Source organism: Papio anubis, chromosome 10 (assembly GCF_008728515.1).
Source record: "Papio anubis isolate 15944 chromosome 10, Panubis1.0, whole genome shotgun sequence".
Lineage (NCBI taxonomy): Eukaryota > Metazoa > Chordata > Mammalia > Primates > Cercopithecidae > Papio > Papio anubis.
In genome coordinates this window covers 91,855,872-91,873,910 of record NC_044985.1, presented here as the reverse complement: position 1 = coordinate 91,873,910, position 18,039 = coordinate 91,855,872, and the positions used below count along the sequence as shown (strand labels likewise).

The 18,039-nt window shown below is 40.1% G+C and overlaps 1 protein-coding gene across 7 annotated transcripts in view; it reads left to right on the top strand.

Moving 5' to 3' along the window:
• PLEKHM3 (pleckstrin homology domain containing M3) overlaps positions 1 to 18,039 on the top strand; it is a 206,879-nt gene that overhangs the window by 85,665 nt on the left and 103,175 nt on the right. For 6 of the 7 annotated variants that reach the window (XM_009182899.4, XM_031651488.1, XM_021923918.2 and 3 more), the window contains one exon: positions 13,631 to 13,824. In XM_009182899.4, the coding sequence (XP_009181163.1) occupies positions 13,631 to 13,824 (194 nt within the window). Of the gene's footprint in view, positions 1 to 13,630; positions 13,825 to 14,813; positions 14,876 to 18,039 lie in introns of all 7 variants that reach the window. The other variant, XM_009182904.4, reaches the window with a different exon arrangement.

Genomic DNA, 18,039 nt, shown 5'->3' with positions numbered 1-18,039 from the left:
ATTCATATCAATTCTGATATGACCAGAAGCTTTTCTGATCCTTCTGCCAGAATGTTGTGACATCTGCCTTGAATGTACCTTCTGTGCAAGGTGCTTCAATATGGAAACAGGCTGTATGACTGCTTTTAAAATTGATCCATAATAGTTGTACATGTTTATGGGGTATACGTAATATTTTGATACACACATACTGTGTGTAATAATTAAATCAGATTATCCATCACCTCAAAATATTTATCATTTCTTTGGGTTGGGAACATTCAAAATGTTCTCTTCTAGCTATTTTTGAAATATACAATAAATTGTTATGAACTGTAATTGCCCTACTATGCTATCAAACACTAGAACTTCTCTTTCCAACTATATTTTTATTATTTATTTATTTTTTTTTTTTGAGATGGAGTCTCGCTTTGTCACCCAGGCTGGAGTGCAGTGGCGCGATCTCGGCTCACTGCAAGCTCCGCCTCCCGGGTTCACGCCATTCTCCTGCCTCAGCCTCCGAGTAGCTGGGACTACAGGCCGCGCACCACCACGCCCAGCTAATTTTTTTGTATTTTTAGGAGAGACGGGGTTTCACCGTGTTCGCCAGGATGGTCTCGATCTCCTGACCTCGTGATCCACCCGCCTCGGCCTCCCAAAGTGCTGGAATTACAGACTTGAGCCACCGCGCCCGGCTTCCAACTATATTTTTATACCCATTAACCAGCCTTTCTTCATTCCCCTCTTCCCCCTACTTTTCTTAGCCTTTGGTAACCACCATTTTACTCACTACCTCCATGAGATCAATTTTTTTGCTCCTACATGTGAGTGAAAATGTGTGATATTTGTCTTGTCTGTGCCTGCCTTATTTCTTTTTTTCTTTCTTTTTCTTTCTTTCTTTTTTTTTTTTTTTGAGACGGAGTCTTGCTCTGTCTCCAGGCTGGAGTGCAGTGGCGCGATCTCGGCTCACTGCAACCTCCGCCTTCCAGGTTCAAGTGGTTCTCATTCCTCAGCCTCCTGAGTAACTGGCGCTACAGGCATGCACCACCATGCCCAGCTAATTTTTGTATTTTTTAGTAGAGACGGGGTTTCACCATGTTGGCCAGGATGATCTCGATCTCTTGACCTTGTGATCCACCCTCCTTGGCCTCCCAAAGTGCTGGGATTACAGGAGTGAGCCACCGGGCTGAGCCGACTTATTTCACTTTAATTTCCAGTTCTATCCATGTTGCTGCAAATGAGAGAATTTTATTCTTTTTTTTTTTTTTTTTTTGAAACAGGGTCTCACTCTGTCACTCAAGGTGTGGAGTGCAGTGGCACGGTCATGGCTCACTGCAGCCTTGACCTCCTAGGCTCAAGCAGTCCTCCCACCTCAGCCTGCCAGCTAGCTGGGACCATAGGTGCACACCACTACATCTGACTAATTTTTATATTTTTTGTAGAGTCAGGGTTTTGCCATGTTGCCCAGGCTGGCCTCGAACTCCTGATCTCAAGCAGTCTTCCCACCTCGGCCTCCCAAAGGCATGAGCCACCACACCTGGACAAGAATTTTATTCTTTTTTATGGCTGAATAATATCGCATTGTGCAGATATACCACATTATCCATTTGTCCATTGATGGGCACTTAAGTTGATTCCATATCTACCTTCTTTTGGATATATATCTAGCAGTGAGATTGCTGGGTCATATGTTAGTTCTATTTTTAGTTTACTGAAGAACTCCCAGACTGTTTTCCACAGTGGCTGTACTAATTTACATTCCCACTAACAGTGTCTGAGCATTCATTCCCTTTTCTCCACATCCTCACCAGCATCTGTTATTTTCTGTCTTTTGAGTAACAGCCATTTTAACTGGAGTAAGATGATATCTCATTGTGGTTTTGATTTGCATTTCCCTAATGATTAGTGATGTTGAACATTTTTTAACATACCTGTTGGCTATTTGTATGCGTTTATTGAGAATTGTCTATTCAGATCTTTTGCTCATTTTAAAATAAGATTTATTTTTGTTGCTATTGGGTTGAGTTGCTTATATATTCTGTTTATTAATCCCTTGTCAGATTAATGGCTTGCACATATTTTCTTCCATTTGGTACATTGTCTCTTCACTTTGTTGGTTGTTTCTTTTGCTGTGTGGAAGCTTTTTAGCTTGATGTAATCCTACTTATCTATTTTTGCTCTTGTTGCCTGTGCTTTTGAGGTCTTACCCAAAAAATCTTTGCCCAGGCCAATGTTCTGAAGCATTTTTTCAGTGCTTCCTTCTGGTCATTTTATTTGTCAAGTCTTACATTTCAGTCTTTAATACATTTTTATTTGATTTTTTGTATATCCTGAAGGGTCTAGTTTCATTCTTCTGCATATGGATATCCACTTTTCCCAGCACCATTTACTGAAGAGACTGTCCTTTCCCCAGTATAGGTCCTTGGCAGCTTTGTTGAAAATGAGTTGGTTGTAAAGGCGTGGATTTATTTCTGGGTTCTTGTTCTGTTGCATTGGTCTGTGTGTGTATGTCTGTTTTGATGCCACCTTGCTAACAGATGTCTGAGACTTACTTTCATTGGAGCTATGTTACCTGGGAGAAAGTAGGTGGGGAAGGGTCCTAGAGCTGTCCCCTACCTGGAATCTTTGAAGTCTTATAAAACAAACATGAAAATTGTGAGTGGTCAATTGGCTTATGTCCTTTTCTAATATATCCCTGGGCAACTCTGTTTCCAGTTCTACCCAATAATCATCTAAATCTTCACTGTTTTCAAGATGCCTCTTCCTAGTTATTCTCAGCATATGACCTTGTCTCCTATTCAAGGAGAAAAATGAAGTTATGAAATATGAATATGAATATCTACAAATCTGTCCGTATTTGTACCTATCCTGTTTTCCCTCCTAACTTGAGAGAAAGAAGAACCCCTTCTCTTGTTTAGTGACCATCTTTCCACCTGTGCTCCAGATATTTTTATCCATCTAGGGAATCCCTGCTTATTCTTTGAGAGCTAAAGAAGGCATGTCCTCCGTGGTGACAGTTTTTTTGTTGCTCCCTACCATTCCCTGTTGACTACATTGCTGGCTCTCTTCTTCGTGCCACCATCGTGTCATGTGGACCTTGAGAATTGGACTCTTTTTTTTTTTTTTTGAGATGCAGTCTCACTCTGTCACTCAGGCTGGAGTGCGGTGGCACGATCTCGGCTCACTGCAAGCTCCACCTCCCGGATTCACGCCATTCTCCTGCCTCAGCCTCCCGAGTAGCTGGGACTACAGGCACCTGCCACCACGCCCTGCTAATTTTTTTTGTATTTTTAGTAGAGACAGGGTTTCACCGTGTTAGCCAGGATGGTCTCGATCTCCTGACCTCATGATCCGCCCACCTCAGCCTCCCAAAGTGCTGGGATTACAGGCGTGAGCCACCGCACCCGGCCAAGAATTGCACTTATTAAGGGATTAATAGCAGGAACTTGGAGTTAAAACCTCTACCTGTTATCAGGTGCTTGATTTGTTGGGGCAAATTGCTTGAATTTCTTAGAGCCTCAGTTCTGTAATCTGTAAAACCAGCCCAGACTGCCAGGGCCCAAGTCTTGGCATTGTCACTTGTTAGTTAGCTGTTTAACCTAGACAAGTTATTTAGACTTTCTAGGTGTCAGTTTCCTCATATGTAAAATGAGGATATTAATGCCTTATAGAGTTACTGCTGGGTAAATGGGTTAATGCATGTGTCATGTTTAGAACAGTGCTTAGCACATAGTGTGTACCAAATAAGCATTTGCTCCCATCATCATTTCACATATTTACCTAAAAGAGTTGTGTGAATTGGGATAATATAAGAAAAGCACTTAGCAAATGACTGTGATAAGTACTTAATGAATGGAAGCTGTTACTATTTTCATTATCATAATAACATCTATATAACAGCTAGTTGCTTGTCTATTTTCTCTATAAAGGTGAGCTCTCTGGGCGTACGGAATGTGTTTTAGCACAGTTCTGGCATATAGTAGATAAGCAGGAATGTATATTAAATGAATGAAAGCATGAAGCCTGTCCCCTGGGAACATCAAACTCAACATTTCCCAAATTGGCCTTATCACATCACACTCACCAGATGTTCCCCCGAGTGCACATTACCTGTCTTGGTGAATGGCCCACAGTCACCACTACCAGATGTGGGAGACATCCTGGACTCCTCCCTCTGCCACACCTACGCTGCCTAAGCAGTTAGCAAAACTAAGCCTTCATTTTAGCTCTTGAGACCATGCTCTCCACTGTACTCCAGTCCCACCACACTAACTCAAACCCTCAGTCTCACTCACATGGAGGAAGTTAGGAGCCTCCTATTTGCACTTCCTGCCTTTAAGCGTCGCTCTCTGGTTAGTATATTTCAAAAGAAAGGTCCTAATCTTACCTTAAGTAAGTTTCTTACTCTCTCTCAGTCTTGGTTTCTTCAACTTTAGAATGGAAATAATAATAGAGCCCAGTTCATAAGGTTGCTGTTTGCTTAAATAAGTGATTTCACAGAAAGCACCTGGCACAGGGTGTGGTGCATCATAAGCCCTCAGTTATGGTTAGCTTTTACTACAATTGTATACAGGACAAATACAATTCTCTTAGCCTCCGTGATCCTTAGCCCCTGCCTGCCTTCCTAGCTCCTTCATCCATAACCGTTTCCCAGCACCAGTCTCTTCATTAATATTACAGCCATCCGTCTATATCCCTGTCATGCCATGCTGTTTCATACCTCTTGTCTTCCTCTTGCCCTCACCCACAACAGCAAATCCTAAAACCCAGCTTAAAACCTCTTTTCCTCTCCTGATTCTTTCTTTCTTCTCTGCCAGACAAAATTATCATTCTATCCTCTGCTTCTTGTACTTGACACTTTGAATATAGACTATAAATATATTTGCCATGTGTGTATTAGATAAAAAATTATTTAGAGGGAAAGAATGCTAGTTGAGCTTGGCTTAGAAGTTTTGGATTAATCTGCTTGGAGCGGGGCTTTGACAACTATGAGAGGTGTCTAGAGAGGAAGTAAGTGAGGCAGTCCCAGCCCTGTGATCCATTGAGAGTTTAGGCGTGTAGTACCTGCCACCAGAGTACACACCAATTAGTAAAGCAAAAGCAGAAAACGTGGCACTGAATAAGAAAAATGAAAATGGAAGCATGGTTGATGAAGGCATGAAATGGAGGAGGAGATCCGAGTCTGTTTGCAATGAGCTCTGAAGGTCACAGAAATCACCAATTTAGCCATCATTGACACTCAAAATCTCTCTGTAAAGCAGGATGTTTTGTTGTGGTGGTCATTCAAGTAATTAGATTTGATTTTGAGAGGATAGGTAGGTAATTGAAGATATTAGGTACACTCGCTTTATCCATGTTGCACATGAGGAAAATCTCCTTTGTCAGTCCACTCCTTCCCAAGTTCTTAGTGGACCAAGGAAGATTTTAAAGCAAAAAGGGAACTGGTGAATTTTATCTGGATCATCTCTTATTGGCATTAAGTAACTGTATTCCATTTAGTCCAGCGTCTGTCTGTCTTTGCTCAGATATCAGGATTTAACTTAATTCTCCTAATTGTGAGGATCAATTCAGACCTATCAGTTTTCAAGACCAGACATCGTTCTGTTAGATCTGCCTGCTATCCTTAATAGCAAGTATGTGACTGGCTTCAATATCCATTTAAAAGAGTAAAAAAATGGTTTTGCTGAACAGAATGAAATCTGTCATCTGAAGCATTTCCTGGCCTGCCCTCTGGAATATTAATAATCCTAATTATTTTTAAAGCAGTATTTCATCTATTTTCTGGTGTTATACTGAAGATTGAATTAAGCTCCAAGATTAGGAAGCAGCTAAACCCTATCCTCAATTTCTATAGCCATTTTCTAATAAAATCTCTTTGAAGATAACTTTCCCTGTCCCCCTAATCAAAAATATCAAGCGTCGCAAAGAGATGGGAAGGAAATCAAACAACCCCAACTCTTCCAAATAGTTTCCCTTAGTTTTGTTTTTAAAAAAAAGTGTTTGTATCCTAGCTTGAATATTCACATTCCATTTAGCTAGGGGTTTTCCATGTTACATAAACCATTTCCTATCTCTATATCTTGAGAGGTATTCAAAGCAAGCTCTACTGCCCTTGCGGAGCTGAGGAAAAGCTCACTGATGGGAAAAACCTTAATCAGAGTCATTTGGAGATTCTGAGAACAAATTGTAATTAAACTGAAGATTTCCTAATTCCTCCTCCATTAGCCCACAGTGACTATTTTAACAGGACTAAGAAGCATTACCGTTAGAATTGATTTTATTATGATTTTGGCTATGAATTTTTATGATAGAGATGGGAATAAATACAGGAAGGAAATGTTTTACCAAAGCAATAAGCGGTTATTTTATTGTGGTAACATTATAGATATATTTTTTCTCTGTTGATCTTTATTCTCCAAATTTACAGTAATGGGATTATATTACTTTTATAATTTTATAAATTTTAACTGTCATATTCTATTTAAGAAAATATATATTAAAAATTAACTTTTTTAATGCCTTGGAATCATAATTTTTTTTTTTTTTAGAGACAGGGTCTTGCTCTGTTACCCAGGCTGGAGTGCAGTTGGCATGATTGTAGCTCACTGCAGCCTTGAACTCTGGTGCTCAAGCATTCCTCCCACCCCAGCTTCCTGAGTAGTTGGGACTACAGGCGTATGCCACCACACCTGGCTAATTTCTGAATTCGTTTTTGGTGGAGACAAGGTCTCGCTGTGTTGCCCAGGCTGGTCTCAAACTCCTGACCTAAAGCAATCCTCCTACCTTGGCCTCCCAAAGTGTTGGGATTATAGGTGTGAGCCACTGTGCCTGGACCAGAATTATTAATGTAAATGATTGTTCTGTCCTGTGATAGATAACTTGAGGGTTTAATGTGGTAAGTGAGGCTGTTTTTCCCCTAAATGCCTTGCACTGCTATATTTTATTCATTCTTCTTTTTTGGGGGAGGAGGGGCTGGAGTCTCGCTCTGTCTCCCAGGCTGGAGTGCAGTGGCATGATCTCGGCTCACTGCGAGCTCTGCCTCCTGGGTTCACGCCATTCTCCTGCCTCAGCCTCCCGAGTAGCTGGGACTACAGGCATGGCACCACCTACACCCGGCTATTTTTTTTTTTTTTTTTTTGTATTTTTAGTAGAGACAGGGTTTCACCGTGTTAGCCAAGATGGCCTCAATCTCCTGACCTCGTGATCCACCCGCCTTGGCCTCCCAAAGTGCTAGGATTACAGGCGTGAGCCACTGCGCCCAGCCTTATTCATTCTTCTTTTTTGAATATAGTATACTTTCAGTAAGTTCAAGGTTCAAAAAGTAAAAGGGGGCATGCGTACATATATAAATAATCTCCTTTTTACTCACCCCATTCTTCTCAGAGGCAACCAAAACACTCCTTTCTCATGTATCCTTCCAGAGATATTTTATATACATGTATTTTTTCAAACAAAAATGACAATATAGTATACACTGTGTGCTTAGAGAGCTTTCCATTTAGATAATAAAACTCTTCCTTGCACTTTTTAAATTATTTCATCATGAATCTTACACACACACACTAATTTGTCTAACAAGTTCTTTTTTTTATGGACATTTAGATTTTTCCCGTCTTTTGCTATTATAGACAGTAACTCAATGAATAACTTTCTACATAATATTGAATATAATTTTTTTTCACTGATGAACAAAACTGTCTGTAGATAACTTCCTAGATGTAGGTATGTACATTCGTCAGTTTGATGGATAGTGCCAAGTTGCCCTCAATCAGGGTTGTATGCTCTTTGTTTTCACCTTGTAGCTTCCTGTAGTTGCCTCTCTTCTCTTGGTGCCAGGATGTCAGCGGTCACTTCTGTTGTCTCCGTGCTGCCTCTAGCTATCTTTTCTTCTTTATTGACTCTAAGTATGTTATGAACTTAGAAACAAATAACCAAGCTGTAGGAATTATGTCTAAAGCAAGAGTGTGTGCTTCAAAGTTATGGCCCGAGCATTGTAAATTATTCATTCATTTGTTCAACAAGTATTTATTGGATATTTATTGTGCTCACTGTTCTAGGCACTGGGGACATAGTTTCTGCCCTCATGGATGCTCTTATTCCAGTGAAACGAGAAAGACAGTAAAAAAAATACACAAATAGACTGGGCGCAGTGGCTCATGCCTATAATCCTAGTGCTTTTGGAGGCTGAAGCAGAAGAATTTGCTTGAGACCAGGGGTTCAAGACCAGCTCGGGCAGCATAGCAAGACGCCATCTCTACAAAAAATTTTAAAAATTAGCCAGGCATGGTGGCATGCACCTATAGTCCTACCTAACTACTCCAGAGGCTGAGATGGGAGGATCCCTTGAGCCCAGAAGTTTGAAGTTACAGTGAACTTTGACCATGCCACTGCATTCCAGCCAGCCTGGGCAACAGAGCAAAACCTTGTCTCTAAAATAAAATAAAATAAATTGCACAAACAAGTAACTTTTATATAAATGAAATGTTACTGAACTTCAGTTTTATTTTAAAGTTAAAATCAAATGGGATCCTACGTGTCAGTGTCCTGCTTAATCACATTATAGGTTAGTCGTCTTTTGTTGCCTACTTGCTGTAAGATGGAGAAGGGGCAGGAAAACTCTTTTATGGAGTGATAAGCTGATAGAGTATGGTAACATGATTAAAAAATAAGAATTGTGGGCCGGGCGCGGTGGCTCAAGCCTGTAAGCACTTTGGGAGGCCGAGATGGGCGGATCGCGAGGTCAGGAGATCGAGACCATCCTGGCTAACACGATGAAACCCCGTCTCTACTAAAAAATACAAAAAACTAGCTGGGCAAGGTGGCGGGCACATGTAGTGCCAGCTACTCGGGAGGCTGAGGCAGGAGAATGGCATGAACCCAGGAGGCAGAGCTTGCAGTGAGCTGAGATCCGGCCACTGCACTCCAGCCTGGGTGACAGAGCGAGACTCTGTCTCAAAAAAATAAATAAATAAATAAAATAAAATAAATAATAATAATAAGAATTGTGAATGTAAACAATGCTAAAAAGCACAGAGCAGAGTATCCAGGGATCTGAGTTCTGGCTCTAATTCTACCATGACATGACCACAAATAAGTTACTTACGCTCTTTGTACTCAATTTTCTCTTCTGCTAAATACAGGCAATGGATTAGTTCAGTGTTTCTCAAAGTGTATTCCATGGAGCATCACCAGATTCTTTCATGTTAGTAGGTGTTACACAAAAAGGAGGGCCACAGCTAGGCCAGCTTTATGGGAATTGGAAAAGGGCGCCTTCAGAACACAGCTCAGCAAACTCATAGCTTAGCAAGAGGACGCAGCGAGATAGAGAAAGATACCCTTTCTTCTGGCTGGTGAGTGGGGGTCCAGGCTGGATCTTATCTCCCACACTCCCACCGCCCATGCATCCTGTGCAGCACTGAACAGCTGCCCTGTCTATAGTCAAATAGCTTTGAGAAGTGGCTGGGTTAAGCAGGTTTTCTTCGGTACGAGATGTCTCAGTTTTAATATGCAAACATGCTGTGCTTTGAATCTCCAAGGAAAGAAAGTGGTGTGTGGCATACATCTTATTGGACCTCAGAACGACTTTTTTGTGGGACTAGTGTTCCTTGGAACACAAATTGAGGAAAATTGAATTAGATTATCTTTACTAGTCTGTTATTCTATGAGTCCTTCTTATTCATGTTTCATTCTGATACATTTTCCTCCTTTAATAAAAATAAAGTCCTCACTACCACCATCATAATACCATGTCATCTCCAAATTGCTATCTATGGTTAAACATTCCCTTTGCCCCATTGCGTTATCACCAGGGGCTATTTTTGTGGGGGAGCATACCAGAACACTCTCCCTCAGGATTACGCAAACCTGAACAACATTCAAGAACTTTGTTTTTAAGAGGTGGCTGTCACCAGTGTAACAAAAGTTGTATTGTGTTTGAATCTACACTGGTGATACTTAATAATGTTCAAATCAAATGACATATGTGTTTACTTATAAATGTATATGTGTAAATGGTAATTATTAGTTTGTAGCTAATCATAATGTGATTTTACCATTTTCTCCAACTCCTCCTGAATGTGAGGTAGGGCAGGAGGCCTGTTTCCTCTTGGATTCCTCTCTCTCATTTCTCTTGAATCATGTAGTCTGCAGGGTTGCGAAGAAATAATCAGTTCATAAACTGCGGCATAATCACCGTTACAGTGTTGAGTTCTTATAGCTCAAACTATTCTGTTTATAAGCTACAAAAGCTATGGAAAGAAATTCATTCATATGAATAGAATGAATATCATTAATAAATATTAAATATTATTTGGTAAAATACTAATAGGTCAATACTAATACTAATGTGAATGGAGTGGTATCGTGGAAAAGAGTGCCAGTCCAAACCATTCATTTTTTAAAATAGAGTTTTGAGCTCATTCATGTGCACCTGACTATGAGCTGAATTTTTCTTTACATCAGAATTGGCAGCAGACTTTTTAGGTTTTTCATAGTTTGGTTGGCAAGAAGTAGGACAGTAGCTCTTAGCTCTTAGTTGGAACATAGTCAGTGTTCACATATAATTCATGTAATATTTATGTTAACAAAATACTTTTTCTCACATAAACTTTATCACCTAAGAATATCTTTGGCTTTTGTTCCTGAGTAACTTTTTTTTAACATTTTCTTTTTCAATTCGAGTTGAGTTTGAGAGTGCAATCCTCATGCCAGTATGGAGGGTCATTTAGAACTTAGGAAATCAGTGGGGATACAATGCTCTATTTTGCAAAAATAGTATCCCATGCCAGATTTTGAGTTCTCTCAAAAATTCCCTCACCGATTGTTAGTGGCTGATTCTCAAAAATGAGCTCATGCGCTCAGCCTTGCTGCCAAAAATGGCTGAACATGGTGGGGATTTGTTCACGTACTCAGGCAGCAGCGGTAGCGATGTGCACCATATGCCTGCTGCTAGTAACAACTGGTGAAGGCAGCGCCTCCGACATGGTTGAAAAGAGCTCTGTTTTTGTTTTTTGTAATTTCAGTTTATGAATACTGATGTCAGTGGCTGCTGTTCCATTTGTCTCACTGCTTTTACTTTCTCTGTAAAAGATTTTTTTCTTCCTTTTGGGCTTAAGTACCACCTGAAGAGAGAAGCCTTTTAAGGCCTGGGAGACTGGCCAGTGCCCTCTGTCGCTCTGTTCACCTACTAAAAGGTAGCATTGTTAACCTAATTCAGCAGGGCCCTGACTCCATATAAACACTGCTCAATAGAGCCAGGAAGACTAATTGAATTGTACAATACATCATTTTTTAGCAACAGTTTCAAGTGGGTTGTACTTCATTTCCCAAAACACCATCAGTCTTTTCCACATGTTAAGGTATTTAAATATCGCAAATATTTAATCATGATAAATAAAATATTTAAACCCAATTCTTTCTTTCCCACCGAACTGTGGGCTCTCACACCTAAAGACAGGGCCATGCTTGTTTTATTCTCCACTGGATGCCTAATGCCTGCTACGGTATCTGGCATGTACCTGTGTCTATTCATATATGCCTCAAAAATAAAAGTGAGGAATAACTGTTATTTCCAATCTGGTTAGATAGTTGAAGATTTTGGCTAATTCTAGTTGCCTCTTTGTGGCCTGGATTTTCAGAGACTGTAAAGTTCTCTAATTCTGTAACTCTAACTCTGCAGGATGCTATAGGATCACACAACACAACAGGTACCTCAAAAATAATTGCTTATAAGGAAAAAAATTAGATGTTTATTTTTTAAATGATGTATTTTTTTGCATTCCTATAAAGAACAAAAACTTTGATATAAGCTTTGCAATATAAGAAAATGGTCATATTGAATTCTATGTTTATGTACAAGAAATTTATAATCAACATATAATAGCCATGTATTTAATTATCACATATACATACAGAGGGGTTGTTATGTTTGTTTCTGCCTGTTGTACTCTCTTCTGTCCTGCATTTGTTCACCAAGTGAATATCTGTTTATCTTCTACACTCAGATCCAGTGCCACCTGCTTTGCCAACCCTCTCCCCACCAGGAGTGTTGATTTCTCCCTCCTCTAAGCTACCAGTGGGCCCCATCCATACCTCTTTTGTAGCAGATGACAGGCTACATGCTGCATGTTACATGCGGTTTTGTTTTAAATATTTGTCTCATACTAAACAGTGAGCCACTTGAGGGTAGGAACTGTATCCTATATATCTTTATTAATATACTTCTAGCCTAGCATATGAAACATAGTAGATTTTTTATTTTCTTTTTAATAAGCAAAGTTTTTTATTTTAATGTTGAATTCTAACCTTGCTCCTAGAGAGATTTTAATGGGAACTTTTTAGAGAGGTTTTACTTTCCGTAAATAGAAACTGAGCCAACTTTCTATGTATTTGTAGCCAATCTACATCTCACTATCAGTGATTGATATGTAGAGATTCTGAAAAATTACCCTCACGTTATGCATTATTTAAGCCACTCCCTCTGTATATCTGAGACATTGTGTTTCCATGTACTATTTATTTCTACTGATGACAATGACATTATAAAATGAACTTTCATAGTCTTGTGGATCACCATGGATTACCACTCGAGGTGGATACAGAATTGGATGGATATATTGGCTGGAGTTAGCCCAAGTTCAAAGTTGTAATAAGAGCAACTCCTTTCTGGTCACTGAAGCAGGATATTTGAGCTTGTTTGCTAGTCAGTCAGATTACTCTGCAAATAATATCCTTTTATCCCTCTTGAATGTTGTACTATGTACATGATTTACTCTTTTTTGTTTGTTTGTTTTTTAGACGGAGTCTCGCTCTGTTGCCAAGGCTAGAGTGCAGTGGCATGATCTTGGCACACTGCAACCCCCGCCTTCCGAGTTCAAGCAATTCTCCCACCTCAACCTCCCAAGCAGCTGGGATTACAGCCATGTGCCACCATGCCTGGCTGATTTCTGTATTTTTAGTAGAGACGGGGTTTCACCATGTTGGCCAGGCCGGTCTCGAACTCCTGACCTCAAGTGATCTGCCTGCCTCAGCCTCCCAAAGTGCTGTGATTACAGGCATGAACCACTACGCCTGGCCTTGATTTGCCTATTTTTTAAGTGGCTACTTTTTAAAAGTCTTATGGAATATTCATACATATATATGCACATATAAATTTATGTCATTTTTAAAAATCTGGATTTGTATTAAGACAGTCTTCTTAATTAATTCTTTTTTTATTTTGAAATAATCGTGGATTCACAGGAAATTGCATAGACAATTCAGAGAGGTTCTGTGTACCTTTCACATAGTTTCCTCCCTTCGCTACATCTTAGGCAACTGAGGTACAATATCAAAAACAAAAACAGCAAATTGACATTGGTCTAATGGGTCAGTGTAATGGCACCATACTGTGCCCTTCTATCACATATGTAGGTTCCTATAATCACCACTGCAGTCAAGATGCAGAATTAATAAATTCCTTCCTAGCTTACAGTTGAATGTCTGGAAGAGAGAGAAGTCAAAATTTACATTTAATTCTACTACAGACTTTTTCATTTGTCTGTATTCAGAAAATAATGGTGTTCCTTTGATATATCAGCTATGGTTCCTAGTTTGAGCAAGTGTGGAGAGCCAGGTGCTTCTCCAGGACTGACTGACAACGCTTGTTTTGTAGGTGTCGAAGCAGGCCAAGGAGTTTCTGGAGTACGTGTACGAGGAGCCGCTCATCGACATCCAGCAGGAGAACGCCATGCTGTACCACCACGCAGAGCCGCTGGCCGCCGTGCTGCGGCTGCGGCAGCGGCTGAAGTCGCTCCGAGCCTATTTGTTCAGCTGCCGGGCAGCGGTGGCAGAGGATCTCCGCCGCAGGTAAGAGTCATAAATCTCAGACGGCTCCCGTTTGTTTTTCTTTCCCGCCCATGGAGGGTGGTGAGATGATCTCCAAAGGGCCTTTCCAGCACAGACCGCCTCTAATTCTGTGGCTCTCCCTCCGCCTCTCCACTGCCAGCCTCTCTCTGGGCTCATCGTTTTACTTTTTTTACTCCAAGGTCCCCATTTGGTTAAGCCAAGCAAAATGAAAATAACATTCACCGTTACTGAAGGCTTTCACCCATGGATCGAGTGCCCAGGACGGTGAAGGCTTCTCTTACCAATATGTTAATTTGAGATAATAATCATGGAAGTATCTATATTGGTCACTTATGTAGTATTTTACACTTTTTCCAATTTTAATTCCTGTTTCTCATCAGCAAAAAAATAAGCATGTTTAAAATAGTTCATAACTAAAAAGCATTTTCAATGGGAAATAAGTAAATGGTTATTCAAATTTTATTTCATTTTATATATTTATTATTATTATTATTTTTTTTTTTTTTAAAGAATATAGACAGAGACTCATTCTGTTGCCCAAGCTGGTCTTAAAATCCTGAACTCAAGCGATCCTCCTGCCTCAGCCTCCCAAAGTGTTGGGATTACAGGCGTGAGCCACTGTGTGGGCCTCAAATCTTATTTTCTGTGCAGAAACAAATACCCAAACTTGGTCAGTGATGCAGGCAGTAGAGCTATAATTAAAATGCACAGGCCCAGGATTCTGCCTTTTCATCTTACCGTGGGTGCAGGCTGCTTTCCCGTAACTTAGTTAGCTCATAGTTCATAGAACACCAAGTCCAAAGCAGGCTCAGATCCTTAAAGTTGAAACTAAAATGTGCCTGCTCTCATAAAATTCCTTTTTTACAGACAGATTTTATAGGCATTTAAAGTCTCACCCTTGGCGTATACAAACTAGCTTATACTTGAAGTAATTGTTGATGGCGTTCATAAGTCTCTAAAAATACCTTTTAATTTTTTTGTTTTAATAGAAATGACCAGCTTTAATAGAAATGACCAGCCGCATGCATTAGTCATGTTAATGTTTTTGGAGGTAAGCCTACCTGCCTAAGAACCTTTGGAAAGTATTGAAGTGATGGAGTTTTGAGATCCAATTAGATCCAAAGAAACTGACATAACCCCAGGCATCTAAAAAGAACTAAATGTAGATAGTGAAGGATATATAATATCTAGACTAGCTCTCATAAAATAATAATGAAAAGACAGCTGCCATAAAGCAAAATACTTCTCAGTGGTAGTCATTCTATTACCTAGTTGTTTTTCAGAAAGCACAGAAAGCGGTCAGGATTGATTCTTATAAAGTCTAGGCATATCTTAATTTTAAAAGATCAGGGCTTTCCTTGGAAGGCAGTAGAATTATATGTCTCAAACTAATTTACCAACCAAACCAGATACAAGATTTTTAATGTTCAAAGTATGTTCTATTATTTTCAGTACCTTTTGGCTTTGCTCAGAGCTTATTTTTCTTGTGCCTGTATTTCTAGACAATATTAAAATCTGTACATGGGAATCATGTTAGATACCTTTGTGGTATAATGTTTTGCTCTGCTTAAAATATGCCAAATCAAGGCACACATTTAGAAATTAAATAGAAGGTCCTCTCCTCATTTGGATGACTAAGAATCTCTAGTCAATTCCAGCAGTCTGGTGGTTTACCACCATGTACTGTGCCTTATGGCCAGACCACCAGGAAAGAGATGGGAGTTCTAGAAACAAGGCACTCCCAAAGCTATGAGAATGAAGACAGCATTTTTCCCCTTCATTCTCCCTTTTCCCTATATTTTTCTTTCCTGGACTTGTTCATAACCATTATATAATGCAATGCCTGGCACAAGGTAGGTGTTCAGTAAGTACTGAATGGCTAGATGGAGGGTGGGATGGATGTATATTAAGCGTCACTTTAGACCACTGAGTAATGGCTAGTAGCCCAATTTTGGGGAGGGAATCATCTTCAGGGTCTTCTTTTTCTTACCTTCTTATTTTTCACTTAGCATAATGTCTGACCCATCCAAAACACTGAAAAATAGTTGTTGAGTGAATAAGCAAACGAATGAAGGAGCCATCAAATCAGTCCAAAAAATTTTAGATGGTTCTGTTTCTGAGATAACTCTCAAATCTTTCCTCTCCTGTTTACTTCTAATACACTACCCTGGCTGAGAATCTCAAGGCTATTGCAGTGTCCTTCTAACTAGCCTAACATTTCTTCCCTCTTCAATCCAACCTTTGCGTTAGATAAATTATTTAAAATAGAAGTATAGAATTCAAGATCTGCCTAAGTCTAATCCAGTATATTGTTCTACTCTCAAATACCCTGCCCTTCTGGCAAAAATTATTACTTTGCTCTCAAGGCATTCCCTTGTGGGAATTAAATGAGTTCACACAACTGAAGTGCTTAAAACAGTGCTTGGACATAGTAAGCACACAGTAAATACTATTATTGCTATTAATATCACTTTCTTATCCTAGACTGTTCTTATATTTGACTTTTAAAATATCTGATAAAATATTGCACTTAAAAGCCACCCCCTGTTATTCTCTCTGCTAGAATTAATCCTCTTTTCCTGCTGCTATGTCAAGAAAGGAGTGAGCAAGGGAGAGTCGGATGGAACGCTAGCTGGGCCCAGGCCTGTAGTTTCTGCTTATACAGTGCATGCTTCTCCATGTGACCGCTATCATAAAATGGGTGGAGGTGTCTCCCTACGAGCCAGCAATGACACATTGATTCCTATGGAAACTGAGGAAGCACTGCTTTATTTTCAATTTTGTTATTTTGGATTTCCTATGCTTACATGTTGTTAAAATATTATTTAGGGTTACCATTTCTCTCAAACCTGAGGCAGAGAAAAGTGTGCTAGTAACAAGTAGTACTTTTACAGTTTTTGAGGGAGGAGGTAAGTTGAGGGGGCTGGTCTTGAATTTTTTTAAATCTTTTTTATTAAAAAATTTAAAATATAATTTTTAAAAATTGTTTTTCTAGCCACTAAACAACCAGGGATGATTTATTTTGAAATATGACTATTTAGTGAAATAACCTCCAAGAGTTTTGCTGGGGTGTCCATACTTCCTGCAGCCAGGCCACACTTTTTTTTTTTGAGACGGAGTTTCACTCTTGTCACCCAGGCTGGAGTACAGTGGTGCGATCTTGGCTCACTGCAACCTCCACCTCCCAGGTTCCAGCAATTCTCCTGCCTCAGCTGCCTGGGTAGCTGAGATTACAGGCATGTGCCACCACGGCTGGCTAATTTTTTTATTTTTAGTAGAGACGGGGTTTCACCACATTGGCCAGGCTGGTCTTGAATTCCCGACCTCAGGTGATCTGCCCACCTCAGCCTCCCAAAGTGCTGGGATTATAGGTGTCAGCCACTACACTCGGCCAGCCACTCTTCTTTTTTTTTTTTTTTTTTTGGAACAGAGTCTCGCTCTGTTGCCCAGGCTGGAGTGCAGTGGCATGATCTCGGCTCACTGCAACTTCCTCCTCCTGGGTTCAAGCGGTTCTCCTGCCTCAGCCTCCTGAGTAGCTGGGACTACAGGCACCCGCCACCACACCTGGCTAATTTTTGTATTTTTAGTAGAGATGGGGTTTCACCATGTTGCCCAGGCTGAATACGACTTCTTAAAAACAAAGTTAGTCACCAATACCTTTATATGTAATGAGTTTATCCAAAATTAATATCTAAGGCTCCCTTTGTTTTACCTGAGGATACAACATCTAAAGTGGGGGAGTTTAAACACTGAGGTGAACTTGCTGGACTTAACTAATCTTATATATCCCTGATAGAAATTAAAAGAGGGAGGAGTTGATGGGGAACAAAAAAAAGCAAGAGAATCTAGTTCTTATCTAGTCGTAAAAGGCATTCTCTTCCTGCCTGGTTTTTACCTCAATATGAGAGTGGCCATTAATCTCCAGCAAGTAGGCCCAACATGCCGAAGACCTGTCAGCACCATATAAACAGAATAAAGCAAACTGTTAATATTGCTGTCGTGAGAAAACTGAAAACAGACTGATTAATTGTATTGGCGCTCGACCGCCAGGGAGCCAGCTTTGGCCGTCGCCTTATTAGGGAAGTCACAGTTTGCTTTGAGGCCTTTCATTATGATGGCTGTCCGGTTTTCATCCTCACTGTTTTTGTTATTGTTGTTAAATGAACGCCTTGTTCTTGAACCCATGCTGCACATTTTGACTGGCAGGGGTGATTA